We start from the raw sequence: 15,564 nt of genomic DNA, 5'->3' as shown, positions 1-15,564 counted from the left end.
ATTGGGTACAAATAAACATTAAAATAGTTTATTTTTCACCAGAAGTTCTTGATTTAATATGAGGAATTGAAATTTTTGTTTCTGATACTACTCAAATGCATGCACATGAAATATAACGGGAATTTAATTGTTTTCTTTTTGTCGCATGTTTATGTGCTGAAGAATTGTTTTCTGAGGATGGGGATATTTTATACATATTAATGAAATTACTGCCAAAATGTAATTCTACTATGAAACTTTTTTTTTTCCAGAAAAGTAATGGTGAGCCATTTGCTAATAGTGATGCTGCATTTACCTTGGCATATGCAATAATTATGTTGAATGTGGATCAGCATAATTATAATGTAAAAAAGCAGAACAATCCTATGACTGTAGAGGTATTTGAATAATTGGTCTTTAAGTAAATATATACATATTTTAATGATTGATCTTTAATATATATATATATATATATATATATATATATATATATATATATATATATCTTCTTCCTAACATGGAATATAGGCCATGTGGCCTGTTCCGGTCTCATGCCATCTCTTTCTTGGTCTTCCGATTCTTCTTTTTCCACTTATTTTGTATCTGTATAATATTTTTGGTAGTCTGCTGTTGTCCATTCGATTTAAATGTTCTAGCCATTTTTGTTTATACTGTCTTATGTAGTAATTAATTGGTTTGATTTTTAGGGATTGTAAGATTTCTTCATTTGTTTTGTGGTCCCACTTGGTATATCTAGCTGTTTTTCTGAGGAACTTCATTTCTGCTGTTTGAATTCGTTTTTCATCTTTCCTTTTCATGGTCCATGTTTCGCTTCCGTATAGTAGAGTTGGTTTTGACAAGACATTATATAGTCTGATTCTAGTGTGTTTTTGTACCAGGGATGGCTTAAATATACTGTTTATTATGCCATTTACTTTGACAAAGTTTGATATTTTAGTGTCTATGTCTTTTTCTTCTTCGTATGATAGATCACATCCCAAGTATCTGAAAGTGTTTACTTGTTCTAGTATTTTATTATCTATCACTATTTTACTTCTTATTGGGTTTTCTCCTTTGAATGCCATTATTTTTGTTTTTTCTTTGGATATTGTCATATTATATTGCTTTGAGATATCATTTAATGATTTTAATGATCTTTGTAAGTCATCTTCTGATGTAGCTAATACTATTTGATCATCTGCAAATAGTAGTGTATCTATCTTCATTTGCGGGGTCATTTGTATACCAAATGGGTTATGCTGTTTCCAGATTGTTAATATTTCATTTATATATATATTGAAAAGCAGAGGTGAGAGGGTACATCCTTGTCGTACTCCTCTTGATATATCTTTCCATTCTGAGGTGTGTTCTAATTTAACTGCTATTTTATTTCCTGTATATATTTCTTGAATAGATTGTAAAAGTTGGTTTGGTATGTTTAAATTGGTTAATATTTTAAACAATTTTTGTCGACTAATTTTGTCAAAAGCTTTTTCATAATCATTAAATGCCACATGTGTTTCTTTTTGAAATTCTCTTCTCTTTTCTATTAATAATTTTAAAGTAAAAATTGGATCTATGCAGGATCGGCCTTTTCGGAAGCCATTTTGTTCTTCTAGTAATTTGTTTTCTACAATGCTGCTTAGTTTCTCTTTTAATATTCCTGCATATATTTTATATCCTGTATTCAGCAGGCTAATTCCCCTATAATTATTGCAATTGTCTTTATTTCCTTTTTTATAGATTGGGATGACCAGTGCTTTTTTCCAAGAGTTAGGGGTTTTTCCGGACATCCAAACCATATTAAAAAATTTCAAAAGTCTTTCATTAAATTTTTCACCTGCATTTTTGTAGAGTTCTATATTTATATTGTCTTCTCCTGGCGTTTTCCTATTTTTCATCTTCTTTATTATATTTTTCAGTTCTAACATTGTGATATTTTCTATTAGGTCATTCTTTGTCTTATAAAATTTTAATTCATTGTTCTCATCTGTCCAGAGATTTTGGAAATAGGTCACCCATTTTTCTAAATCTATTGTTTGGATTTTTATCTTTTCTTTTATTTCTTTATTCATGTATTTTATTACTTTATAGGTTTTGGGTTGTGGCTTAAATAAATCCTTTTCTAGTTCTGTTACGAAATTGTTCCATCTTTCTCTATGTTTTTTCCTTACTTCTCGTTTTGCAATTGCACTATTTCTTTTATACTCTATTTCTGCTTCTATTGTTTTGGAATTTAGCCATTTCTGGTAACTGTCCTTTTTGGTTTTTATTATATTTTCTATTTCTTTGTTCCAGTCTCGTAGTCCTCTTTTTCTAATCCATTTGTGCTTTATTCCTAAGGTTTCTGTTGCTGCTTTTGTGAGAATTTGTTTCAAATTTTCCCATTCATCTTCTATGTCCCTTGATTCATGTGTGGTTTCTGTTTTTAAGTTTGTGCATTTTTGATATTGTAGTCTAACTTGAGGATCCTGTAATGAAGAAATTTTGTAGCTTGGCTGGTAAGAATTTTCAATTCTATGTGTTTTTAGCCACTTTGGTTTAAAACGAATTTTTGCTGATACCATATAATGATCAGAGTTTAATTCAAAGCCTCGATATGCTCTTACGTCTAAAATTAACTCCGCTAATTTAAAATTTGTGATAACGTAGTCGATTACTGATTTGTATCCTCTGGCTGACCAAGTATATTTATGTATTTCCTTGTGTTTAAACATTGAATTCATTATTCTCATATTATTATAAATGACAAAATCGCGCAATCTGCGACCATTTTGATTACATGTATCTTCGCCAAATTTACCTATGTTTGTTTTATATTTTTTGTTTCCTATTCTGGCATTTAAATCTCCTGCTAGCAGTAAATAGTCAGTTTTGTTTGTTTTATCTATGGCATTCTGTAATTCTTTATAAAATATATTACTGTCTTCTTCTTTTCCCTCTTCTGGTGAAGAAGAGGGAAATATATATATATATAATATATATATATACACACATCACAGTAAAACCCCTTTTTTTTACGCTTTTCAGGGGACTGATGGAAAAAAGTGTAAATAGCAGGAAATGTAAAAAAACATTAAAAAAAGGCTAAAAGATGACTTACTAGTATGTGAGTCTACATACTAGATTACAAAATTTAATAACTGAAAATAAATGAATTTACAATCACTTACATTTATCTATTTAAAAAAATCTTTAATTGTTGATTGTTTTTGCTTTTCTTTTTTTTTTTGACATAGCGCCAGATTGCTTTGCATTGAGTTCAATGCTTGACCTGTTTTTTACTATTGTGTTCAAAGTGGACAGGGAGAGTCAAAGATCTTTTGCTAAATACGCATGTGTTCCAGCATGCCAAGCTACATGTTGCAGAATTGCCATCTTTTCTTCTACGGAAATACATTTTGTCTTTTTTCTCCATGTTACTAACATGGATAATCCACCACCGCAACTTTCACACACTAAATTACATAGCAGGAATTCTGCAATATCAATTCGTACTGTGATTGAAAAATCACGGTATTGCTCATCACTGCATTACTGCTGCAAGCATGCAAGTCACGAAAGCAATGCCATCTGGCAACAGAAATGCTCAGATTTCCGCAGAAATCGATTTGAAATTCAGTATTGCCACCCGAGAAAAAAACGCAAATCACAAGAAATAACATCCACATCAAGTTGTTAATGGCGGGAAAACAATATATCGTAAGAATAGGCCTTAAGATGGGACCAACGGAAAATGACATAAATGGCAGGAAAACGTAAATTGCGGGAACATAAAAACGGGGTTTTATTGTATATGTATTTCTTGTAGTAAGCATTACAATTGCTCAGGCTTGGTATACTAATATTGACTTGATGGCACATAAATGGATTGACATGCTTAATGGAGCTCTTGAATTTATAATCTGAAGTTCACATTCAAAATACTTATATTATTCAAGTCTGAATAATATATATTTTTATATAATATATAATAAAATATCTGATTTGCTCATTAGAAGTCAAAATTATTTGTTCCACAAATTATCTAGGCTCAAATGAAGGTAGATGCCTAATTTCTGTCAATAGTTTTCCTTAAAATTAACCTGTCATCTGTTAGGGCTTCAATATTGTCATATCTTATATTTCAGTCTTCTAAGGCACTTCTTACTGTATCAATCCATTCAGATCTTGGTCTTCCTTGGGGTCTTTTCCTGCTATCCTGGCAAAGAACACTTGTTTTAATTAAATGTTTTCTTCATTCTGTGTAAGTGATGACCATAGATCAGCTGTGATCACACATTCCTGAAAGCTAACAATGTCAAGTTCTTTCTTAATATTCTTGTTTTAATATGATTCTTCCACTGATGCTAACTGTTTGCTTCCCTAGTCTTTTTCAGAAATCTTGTATCTATGGTCTCCAGTCTTTGTTCAAGTGTTTCATTTCCATTCCTCTCTCATATCTATAAGTTAAAAAATTGGTTTCAACACTGTCTTATATACATCTAGTTTAGTGTTTTGGTTAATTTCTATCTTATTCCTTGTAAATTTCTTCAGTTGACTTCTAATCATACAAGTTTTGTTAATTCTGTTGTTGATTTCCATATTTAGTTTGCCATATTCACTAAAACTGTGCCTAAATAACTGAAATGTTTTACTTGTTCTATAGGTTCTCCTTCCAGGAGACAGTTGACGTTTTCTCTTTTCATAGTCTGTCTTTTTATTGCTAATTTTCATATCAAATTTATTATAGCAGTTATTCAATGTGGTTATAGAATTCTGCAGACCTTGTACTGGTTTATTTAAGAGTATAACATCATCAATTTAATATTTCCAATTTAGATATCAGGTTAAATGTCACTTTCCTTTATAATATGAATATAAGGATGATGTCCACAATGAAAGTTATAAGCAGCAGGCTAGAATAGTTGCAACTGTTGTACGGAAAGCAAAGTCTGAGTATGAAAAGAAACTGGCTCTGCATGCTAAAGACACCCTCAAGAATTCTATCGATATGCTGCAAGTAAAAGAAAGAATGAATATGAAAGAATAATTCTTCTAAATTCAGGCATGAGGGTTATAGATGCAGAAGAATTGTTCAACTAATGAGAGCCCATTTTGTTAAAACCTATCAACTTGGTGTATGCAACATTGAGCTCATTGCTATCTCTTCACTGGATGAAGAAACTCAGGTGTATGAGGATGTGGTATTAGAGCTGTTGCACAAACTGAATAAGAATTCAGCAATAGGGACTGATGGGATATCAGCGCGTGTGCTAAAAGAGTGTTCAACTGAACTGGCTATTCCTTTGACCAGGCTGTTTAATACGAGTCTCAGAACAGGGAAGATTCTGCTGGAATGGAAAGAATGTATCTAACTATTGACCAATTAGTATCTCAGGAGTGGTGGTGAAGATTTTGAAAAAAATGGTTAGGGTTCACATTCAGAAATGTTTTGACAGTGAATCTCTCCTTTGCAATGAGCAACATGAGTTTACTAAGTGAAGGTCATGTTTTAGCAACTTGCTCACATTCTATAACAATGTTACCATTGTTATAGAATGTGACAAGGGAAATGGATACAACTAGACAAGGGAAATGGATACACCATGATACTTTTGTATTTTGCTAAGGCTTTTGGCAGAATACAGCATGGTAGCCTGTTGCATTAATTGGAGAATATGGGTATGGATTATGGAATATTAGCATGGATGGCTGAATTACAAACATCAAAAAGTAGTATACGTGGAATGCGAGTCCGCAAGGTTTAAGGTAACAAGTGGTATACCACAAAGTTCAGTGCTGGTCCACTGTTATCCAAGGATTTGACCAGCAACATACAGCTATTTGCTGATGATGCAAAGATAGGTAAGGTAATCAGGAATCCTGCTGATATGCAGTACTTGCAGAATGATTTGAATAGGCTGGAATTATGGGCATGGGAAAAGATATCAGTTCAATGTCAGTAAATGTAGTCGTTCACTTCAGTGTGATTAGATATCCAGTGTCGTATTATATTGGTGGGATTATGCTTGAAGAACCTGATGAGGCTAGGGATCTTGGAGTGTTAGTAGATAGGAAGTTGAAGTTCAGGAGCCATGTGACAAAGATTGCAAATACAACTCAAAAGATAATTGCAATACTGAAACAACCATTCATGTAAAGATAAGGATGTCATTTTGCCTCTTCACAAGGCCTTGATAAGACCTCACTTGAACTATTCTGTGCAGGTCTGGTCTCCTGGTTTTCATTGTGATTTTGGTAAATTGGAGAATGGAGAATGCAAAGGAGAATGTTAAAAATGATATCAGGATTGTGGAATACTGATTATAAAGACAGATTGAGAATATGTTGACTGCAGAAACTGTCAAACAGGAGAAAGAGGGGGTGATATGATTGAGACTTACAAACTTCTGAAAGGGTCATACATGATTTCGTTTGATGGAAGTTTTCAATTTATGGAGGGTGGGGAGAGGACATCCTTGGAAGCTAAGAATGAATGCCACTAAGAAGGGGGGGATGAGGGCTAGATTTTTCTCTCATAGGGTGGTGCATAATTGGAATGAATTGGCATTGGATGTTGTGTGTGTGTGTGTGTGAGCAGCGTCAATGAATTCAAGAATAAGTATGATAGCTAGTATGTGGCCTCTCTCAATGAGTCTCTGACTCCCTGGAGGTCTGTCTTAATAATAATAATATAGATGATAAATAACAGTGATGATAATATTAACCCTTTTCTCACACCTGATTTAATATCCAGCTATTTTCTTTTACCACTTTCCATTCTAATTGCTAACTTAGAAATCAAATATAGTCTATATGTTTTTTGATATAATATCCAATTTAAATCATGGTATTTTGACATATTTTTTTGCATGGCACCTAGGCATATGTTTTTTCCACATTCTTAATCTTAAATGCAAATCTTTCTTATATTCCCATGATTTTTCATGGGAATACAACAAGGATTTTTTGTTACGATTTTCACTTCAGATTTGTATTTAAGATTAAGGATCTGATTTTCACTTTAAGACATCTGATTCTGACTACCTCTGTAACAAACTGGCCTAAACCCTTCTCCAAGTTTTCTCAAACACAGTTTTTCTTGACCTTTTCTCAAGTATGATTGCTTAAGTCTTATTAGGAACACTCAGTAGAGAAATTTCCTCTCTAAATCTCACATTCAGTTTCTTTCCCTTCAATATCTGAAATTTGATCCTTTGACCATGCCTTCTGAATTATGTAGTAGCTATTGTAAATCTTTTATACCTCCATATTTGAGTATTTTTGGTTGCATATCATTTACTGCAGCTGCATCTTTCATTTCCTTCACTTCCTCTAAAATATCTCCACCAATCTTATACTCTGCATCCTATCTTTGTTTCCCAAATTTTGAAACCTTACACTTTGGAATATTAAACTGATATCCTCACACACTCAGACAGTCTGTTTAGGTCATCCTCTTGCAGAGCTACAACATTTGCTCAACCTCTCATAACTCCTCAGTTTTGCATCATTTTCAAACAGCTGTATATCACCATTTAATCCAATGTCATTTACATATAAATTTAACAACAATGCCCCCCCCCCCATGGTCCCTAGGGCATGCCACTAGTGACTTTCCTCTTCTGGGATATCACTCTCCCATACACAACCTGCTGATACCTATCAGACAGCCAATCCAATTTAGTGCACTAATCTACTATCCAACCCCATCTGTTTTAATTTTACTACTAGTTTGTCATGTGGCAATCTATTGAAAGCTTTTGCAAAATCTAAATATACTACTGTATATGCATCTCCCTTTGCCTAATGTATTCATCACCTTGTTATAATAAGTAAGCATATTGCTAAAATATGATCTTCCTTTAGCAAACCCAAGCTGTCCATTAAAGAGAATTCTACTGCTGCTCTCAACCCAGTTCTGAATCCTTGTCCTCACTAACTTCTCCAACACCTTGACCACAACTCCAGACAAGCAGATTGGCCTATAATCTTATCCATAGTCTTATCACCTCTTTATGAAGAGTGATATACCATCAAGTCTCATGGCCTTGACATCAAGTTTACCCAATTCTTCATATATCTCCTACTCACTCACCATCATCGGTTCCTCCCCCATTCTAACTGCTCTCAAGTTCTGTTATGTTACAATCACAAGAATGGAATACTTTAATGAACTCTCATTTGACACTTCTACTATATCCTCCTCTGTGTTTATCATTCTCCCATTATCACTGACCAACATCTTCCTTCTACTGGCCATATATTGAAAAACTCCATCGAGTTTCTTTTAGCATCATTTGTTAACTGCTGCTCATACACTTTTGCTACCCTTACTAAGTGAGTCACCTACCTTGCTTGCTCCTTGCACTCCTCATGTAACTGATTAACTCTATTCATCTTGTACCACCTCCACAATGCTTTTTTCCTTCCAGATGGCATGCTTCACCTCTTCAGTCATCCATTTTACATCTACCTTATTTAATCTCCTGATGTTTGGAATACACTCAGTCATTGCCTCTGCCAGATACTTCCTGAGTAGAGACCAAGCAGCATTGATTTCCTTCCCATACAATTCCTCATTCCATGATGTTGCTGCAAGCTGTCTCCTGAGTTTGCCATAATCACCTGCCCTATAGTGCCCTTTCTATACCCATATAACCCTTTCTTCAAAAGTCCTTATATTACTCCATGGTCAATTTCATCAGGTGATTACTTCTTGGTTACTTTCACTAACTTGAGGAAGACGTGACACTTCATTTACAACAATATCTTCTGATGAGATAATCAAGTCAAGATCGTCGATCCACATGTGGCCTCTGTTACGTACTGCTTAAGGCAGTATGTATTATATAAGAAATTTATAATATATAAGAAATTCATTCTCTTTGGTTCCTGATGTTGTCTCTTCATTCCAGTCTATACTACCATAATTGAAATCATCCATAATGATCACCCTTTTCTTATTCGTCAGACCAATTTGTCTAAACATTTCCTTCTGCATTACCAGGTCTATAGCAGCACCCTACTAAACATTTCATTCTGTTCACCACCACTTCACGCTATACTGCTTCAAAACCAATGTCAATATTTGCTCCTTGCATCTCCATCCTAGATGGGCCCAACTCCTCTGTTATCATCAATAACACTCCTCCTCCCTTTTTTCTTTGTATGTGTTCACAAAAGACTACATATCCTTCCATCTCTATTCATGTCAGAATATCATCCTCTTTCAACTATGTCTCACTTATACCCACAATTTTATAGCTTCATTTCCCTTGTTTCGAATGCTAGAAACATTCGAATGTAAGGACATTACTCCTTACAGTCTTCTTGTTACCAGTCAAATCATTCATAACAATTTCCACTACTAACTCTTTTGCTCACAATAGTGGGAGTTGTTATAGAAATATACAAGCTAGCTCATTTCTATTTCTATAACAACTCCCACTATTCCCACTTCTCAGATATCACTTCTCCACGCTCACTGTCCATTCTTGCCTATCATCACTGATATTACATCCCTCCCCAGACCTAAATGTCATCCTACATCCGTGACTATCTTAATCCTTTCACACATTTACTCCTGAAACCATCATTTACATTTTTTACGCAGTGTCCCTTCTGTCCACCCTGACCTCTCCTGTTTCCTTGTCTACAGATCTTCTCTCTCTCTCATTCTCTTCACTCATGTCGCTCACCTCTCCATTCACAAACTTGCCTACCTTACTCTCCTGCTCTTCCACAACAGCTCTTACTTCCTTGGGTCTTATATTCACTTTGATCAATTCTTTCTTGTAGCAACAGTTTCTCCAACTGTTGACATTGCACCAAATCTATTCAAATGCAGTCCATCTCTTTTATATGGTTCTGTCCACCCCTCAAATGCATCTCACACATTCACAAAATGAACATCTTTCTCCTCACATAACTGCTAGCATACCATTCATAATCTTTGCTCGCCTTCTCAACTCATTATCATACCTGGGCAACATGCTGTGACTACCTTACTTACCATGCTGTTATCTTTTACTCTCCTTAGCAGCTCATGACATTGCTCCTTACATTCTTCTTGTTACCAGTCAAATCATTCATAACAATTACCACTACTAACTCTTTTGCTCGCATACTTCTCTTATCCAATGCTTCAACCATCTCTCTCATTCTACACCAGAAAACAGATCTTGTGCATCTTTTTACTCATCACACCTGTTATCATCAAATCTCTGTACTTTGCCACTCTCAAATCATTCAATATTTTTTTCAAATCTTTTGTCCCATTCTTCCTCACATTCCCATGCATATCTGTAACTCTCCTCAGTTCATTTCCTGTAGGTGTAATCTCTTTCCTCATCTTTACCAACTTTGTTTACATATCTTGAATTAGTTTTTCAGTGCCATTTAAGCAAATCACATTTTCACTACCTTGCCCATCCGCTGTCTCACCAATCAACATTGCTAACTCTTTGCCACTTTCGTCTGCTGTCTTGCAGACTGCTGAAGCATTCAACCATACTATCAACTCCGCTTACTCCCATAGCTACATCAATCTTTTGTCTGCTACTGCTTACGTTCAATCTCTCATAATCCATAAGTATGCTACACTTCTTAGTCTTTCATCTCTTCTAATGATTCTCTTCACATAAATATCTTCAATCTCTCTCCTCAAGCATATACTACTGCATACACGACATCTCACCATTTTTGAAAAATCCATGCCGCTTGCATTCATCTTTTGTGCTGTCTTACATTTCACCTCCATTTTACTCATGTTCAAAGCTGCACACAAGAAACACAAAGAAGTTTAATAAATACAGAATTATAACTACACCAAACACTGCTTACTGATTACAACTGTCATACAACAATATTTAAAAAATTAATTATCGCTATTGCCATACACAATTTTAAAATTTAAACTTATCGTTTCACAGAGATTTTGATAAACACAGCTTCCTCTTCGCCACCTGTACACTTGTTCTTCTTGTTATTATAAAATGCAAGGATGTCCTGCCTTTAAGTGTCACACCAAGCATATTCCTTATCATTCTTCTCTGGGTAACTTTGAATTTTTATTTTTTTTTAAAGTTCCAGGTTTTGCTGCCATAAATAATTACAGGTAAGACACACTGATTGAAAGCTTTGCACTTCAAATAATGGGAATATCACCCTTGAAAATATCTTCCATCTTCCCAAAAGACATCCAACCTAGCTGTATTCTTCTTTTTATTTCTTCTGTTTGTCCATCTTTAATTTCATAATTTGTCCCAAATAAACATATACTATCTACCAATAATTGTCTGGACACCCCTGTTAATTGAAGTTATGGAACATTTCAGATTTGTTAATAACATAAAAACCAGTGTACAGATAGTAGGAAGTAGTATTATATCATAGCAGGTGGTATGGCAACACGCCATGAACTCTGTGACTTTGATAGAGGTGTCATCACGGGTGGTCACATTGGTGACATGTCCATACCTGCTATTGCCACTCAATTGGAACATCCAAATCAATGGTCGGTGATGTGATCAACAAATGGAGATTGATCACATCACCGACCGTTGTCGGTGATGTGATCAATCTCCATTTGTTCTGGCATCACTAGTACAGTAAAACACCAAGGGTGGCCTCCGAAAATGACTGACAGGGACAGGAGGGTGTTAAAACCAGGTGGCATGCAAAAACTGGCTACAATTGGTACAGACCATCCATAATTAGTTCCAAAGCACCAGTGCGCACTAATACTACATGAAAAGAACTCCATTTACTGGGATTCCACAGAAGAGCAGCGGCACACAAGCTTGAGCATCACAACAATGAACAAGGTGGCTCGCCTGGCCTGATGCAAAGAGCATGTGAACTGGACAGTTGACCAGTGGAAAACGGTACTCTGGAGTGATGAATCAAGGTTCACCTGTTTCCAGTCTGATGGCAGGGTGTGGAGGCAGCCTAGTGAATGCTTGTTACCACAGTGTCTTGTACCCATAGTAAAGTTTGGTGGTGGTGGAGGAGTAATGGTATGGAGTGCATTTAGTTGGTTTGGAGTGGGACCACTGGTCATTGCCCATGGTTCCATGAAGACAGTTCAGTACCTTGATATTCTGAATAATCCAGTGTTGCCTACACTGTGGAGTTTTTATGGAACAGAATGGCAATGTCCTATTAGGGTTCGCCTGCTGGTATCAATTGTAAATTGCTAAAGTGTCTGGACAATTACTGGTAGATGATGTATGAATCTTCCAGTAAAATTCTGTTTTGTTTTAAATTGTCATTCATCATTACTTTTGTTTTGTTTAAATTCATCTTCAATCTAATTTGACTGGACACTGTTAAAGCAGGAAACAGGAAAATTTTCACTTTTCCTATTTCCTGCTTTAACAGTGATTCTAGGATAGCTGAGGTTTTGATGGAGTCAAATACTTTTTCAAAAGTCCACAAAGGCAAAACAAAAATGTATATTATATTCATTTGTCTTTTCTGTAGTTTGCTTAAGAGTATGGATGTGATCAGTGGTATTGCAATTATGTCTAACCCAGCTTGCTCCTCTGATTGCATATATCTAAGCTGTTGCATCATTCTTATTAATCACTTTGTAAATGTTGTGTATACTGCTGGTAATAAACTAATGGGTCTGTAATTTTTAATTTTTTTTTTTTCACTTTTTAAAAAAACATTTTTATAAAGAATTATTATTAATTCATTGTTCCATGCTTCTGTGATTTTTCTCTGTTTTAAACAAAGTGTGAAGAGAGTTGTCAAGTAGTCAGTCTCTTCCTTCCCTCCAGATTCCAACAATTCCACTTGAATCCCATCTTCTCCTGGAGTTCCTCACTGCTTCATTGTTTTCAAAGCTGCTTCTTCTCTCATAATTTTTGACATGCCCAATTGACAACTTTTCTTGAACCTGATCATGTCTAAATTTCTTTTTTTATCACTGTGAAGTTCTTTATAAACTTCTTTAACACATTCGCTGCCACGCTCCTTGGGCATAGTTTGTTACCGCACACCAAGCACTTTCACTCCTTCAAGGTCAGTACGAGTAATCTCGTAGCCGCACGGTAATCGACATACAAGTATATTCGTAGTTGGCTTGTGAGGCTCATATACCAACTATGAGTATACTCGTAGTTGGCAGCGAACATGTTAATTCTATTTAGTATTCTAATTCTCTTTCTGATTAGTTTGTCATCCTTTCCCATTAGAGTGACAATTTCTTTTTTTTTTTCCCTATTTGCCACAAACCTGATATTTATTTTGTGTTCTTGTCAAATTTTCCCATGACTTGTTTAGCTAGTTTTACACAGTATTTTGCTTTCTTACATTTTTCTCTGTATTCTCTTAGAGCACAACCTGTTGGAGCTTTTGATGTTTTCTTCTTTTCCTTGACTGCCTCTTTAAATGCTTAAAGTCCACTGTGAAGTTCTGATTTTTCTATCTTTGTGGATAATCTCACCACATTCCTCTTAAAGTAAATCAGTTAATGTTTTCTTCATGGTGTGTCACTGAATCTCCAAGGTCCGGTTCTTGTTTTCAAACTCTTTCATTTTTTCTTGAATCATTGAATAATGATTACCTCAGAAATCTACTTAACTTTGATTCTTTTTAAAACTTTCTTACACACCTTTCTTTTCAGTATGATATTCAATTTTATCCTGCTCAAAGCTAAATAGTGATTACTTGATTATGTGTCCTGAACCAGCATGAAGATATTGCCATCAACAATAATGACTATTCCATGTTCTGAAAAGGACCAGCAGGTGCTTATCATTATTATTAGCTTTGCTCCTTTCTTCAAATATTTCTTAAACATGTCTATATATCTGGTAATGAATTCTTGCTGTGCTCTTTATATCTCCAACAAGGACCAACTTTTCCTTTCACATCACTCTGCTTGATATTGCTTATCATTCAAGGAGATTACCCTTGTATTTAGTGTTGAATAGTATCATATAGTATAGTATCATATGGTATAGTTATAGCTATTCCTTCTTTTCTCTTATCTTAGGTAAATCTCACCTGTTTATGTCGTCTTTTTTTTTTTTTTTTTTTGGTAACAAACACGTTATATTATTCTTGTATATTTCCAGTTCTATTAGTTTCATTTTTTTTCTGTTGATGCTTATATGGTGATGGTGCCAGTCTGGAACTCTCTGATGTTGAGGATTTATTTGTTCCAGTCGCCAACATCGTTTGATGTCTGAAATTAATTAGAATTCTGCAATGGCCTAGTTTTTCTTGGTTAGCTGGATAGTTAGATATTCATATGTTTATCTAGCCCAGAACAGTCTTTTGCATAACACAATCCCACAGGCATAATACAGTATGGTAATACAGTAACAAAAAAAAAAAAACAACAGCTGAACAGCACATCTCATAGTGTGTATTGAAGGGGGTGTAAAAGTTCAGTACTGTTTTTTTTTTGTGCCATACCATATTAGCATTATTTATGCAAAGTGCTGCTACTAAAATAATAGACATCGATTATTTTCGAATAGACTCATAATGCTCACAGACTACCTTTATTTCAGGCACAATCCCAATATTGCATACTTTCCATCTGTGATGGTATTGGTGAAATAGCTTTTTTAGTTGTGGAGCATTGTCATTTTATCAAGTCAGATATCTTACTGTGATTAGTCATGTGATAATTTAATATAATCTTTCAGTTTGAGATTCTGTATGCATTCTTTTGTGTGTGTGCTGCTACTCAGCATAGCACAAATGGTGATATTTTGATTCATATTAGAAGTTAGAAAACAGTTGAATAGTAAACCACAGCTTGTAACCAGCTGATATTTGCAATGTATGTACAAGTATCATCAGAACTTTCAATGTGTGAATAGGTAACATCATCATAAAAAAAAACTAGATCTCTAAAACAAACTTAATGTTGCATTTTCCAGCCTGTTTGGTTTGCTGAGTGGATAGCTACCTCTTCCTTTTGGACCATTAATGAGCTGGTGATGTGCAACATATAACCTCTCCCAGCAAAGTCAACCCTGCCTTCCTGTTTGGCTTATTTCCACAAATGAGACTCTGGTGAAGAGAGTATTGCCACCTTAAAAGCATAACTTCCCTTGTTGAAGGAAATGCCAAATGAGTCTCTAGGTGATAACTGGCTTTCATTACCTACTGAAACACCATTACCCTGTTTATTGGAAGTATGAAGTGTCTATTGCCATGTTTTGTCTCTAGAGTAGGATCTCTGGTTTTTGTTTCCTCTCTTCTTACATGCTGTATGGGTGGTTGTCTTGCTGTACATGCTCTCCATCATATTTATTGAATTAGGGAGCCAGTACTTCCTCCATTTGAGAATACAGCAGTAAAGCAGTTTCTGCAGGGTGGTCACCAGATAGCATACAGGATTAAATCTGTTGATAATATTTCAGATGGATTTTCGAAAGTGCCAGGTTGTACCTAAAGGCACTCTGAGTATAGCAGCTTGCAAGAGGCACTTGAGATCATGCTTGGACTGTAGTTTCAACATTCAGCGTTGTTTGGGATTTATGTTTACAAGTACTTCATACCCTTACTCTATAAATGTTTCATAATATTTTAACATGAAAAGCAACATAAAAAATTATAGTGCTACTGCAAATA

The 15,564-nt window shown here is 34.9% G+C and overlaps 1 protein-coding gene across 1 annotated transcript in view; it reads left to right on the top strand.

The window, feature by feature from the left end:
- garz (Sec7 domain-containing protein garz) overlaps positions 1-15,564 on the top strand; it is a 405,451-nt gene that overhangs the window by 195,264 nt on the left and 194,623 nt on the right. The window contains exon 16 of the mRNA XM_090404320.1: positions 252-377. Within this exon, the coding sequence (XP_090260446.1) occupies positions 252-377 (126 nt within the window). The remainder of the gene's footprint in view (positions 1-251; positions 378-15,564) is intronic.

The sequence above is a fragment of the Typopeltis vanoorti genome, chromosome 14 (genome assembly GCF_054136105.1).
Source record: "Typopeltis vanoorti isolate ZY-2024b chromosome 14, IOZ_Tvanoo_1.0, whole genome shotgun sequence".
In the NCBI taxonomy this organism is placed as follows: domain Eukaryota; kingdom Metazoa; phylum Arthropoda; class Arachnida; order Uropygi; family Thelyphonidae; genus Typopeltis; species Typopeltis vanoorti.
This window is presented reverse-complemented; position numbering and strand designations above follow the sequence as displayed.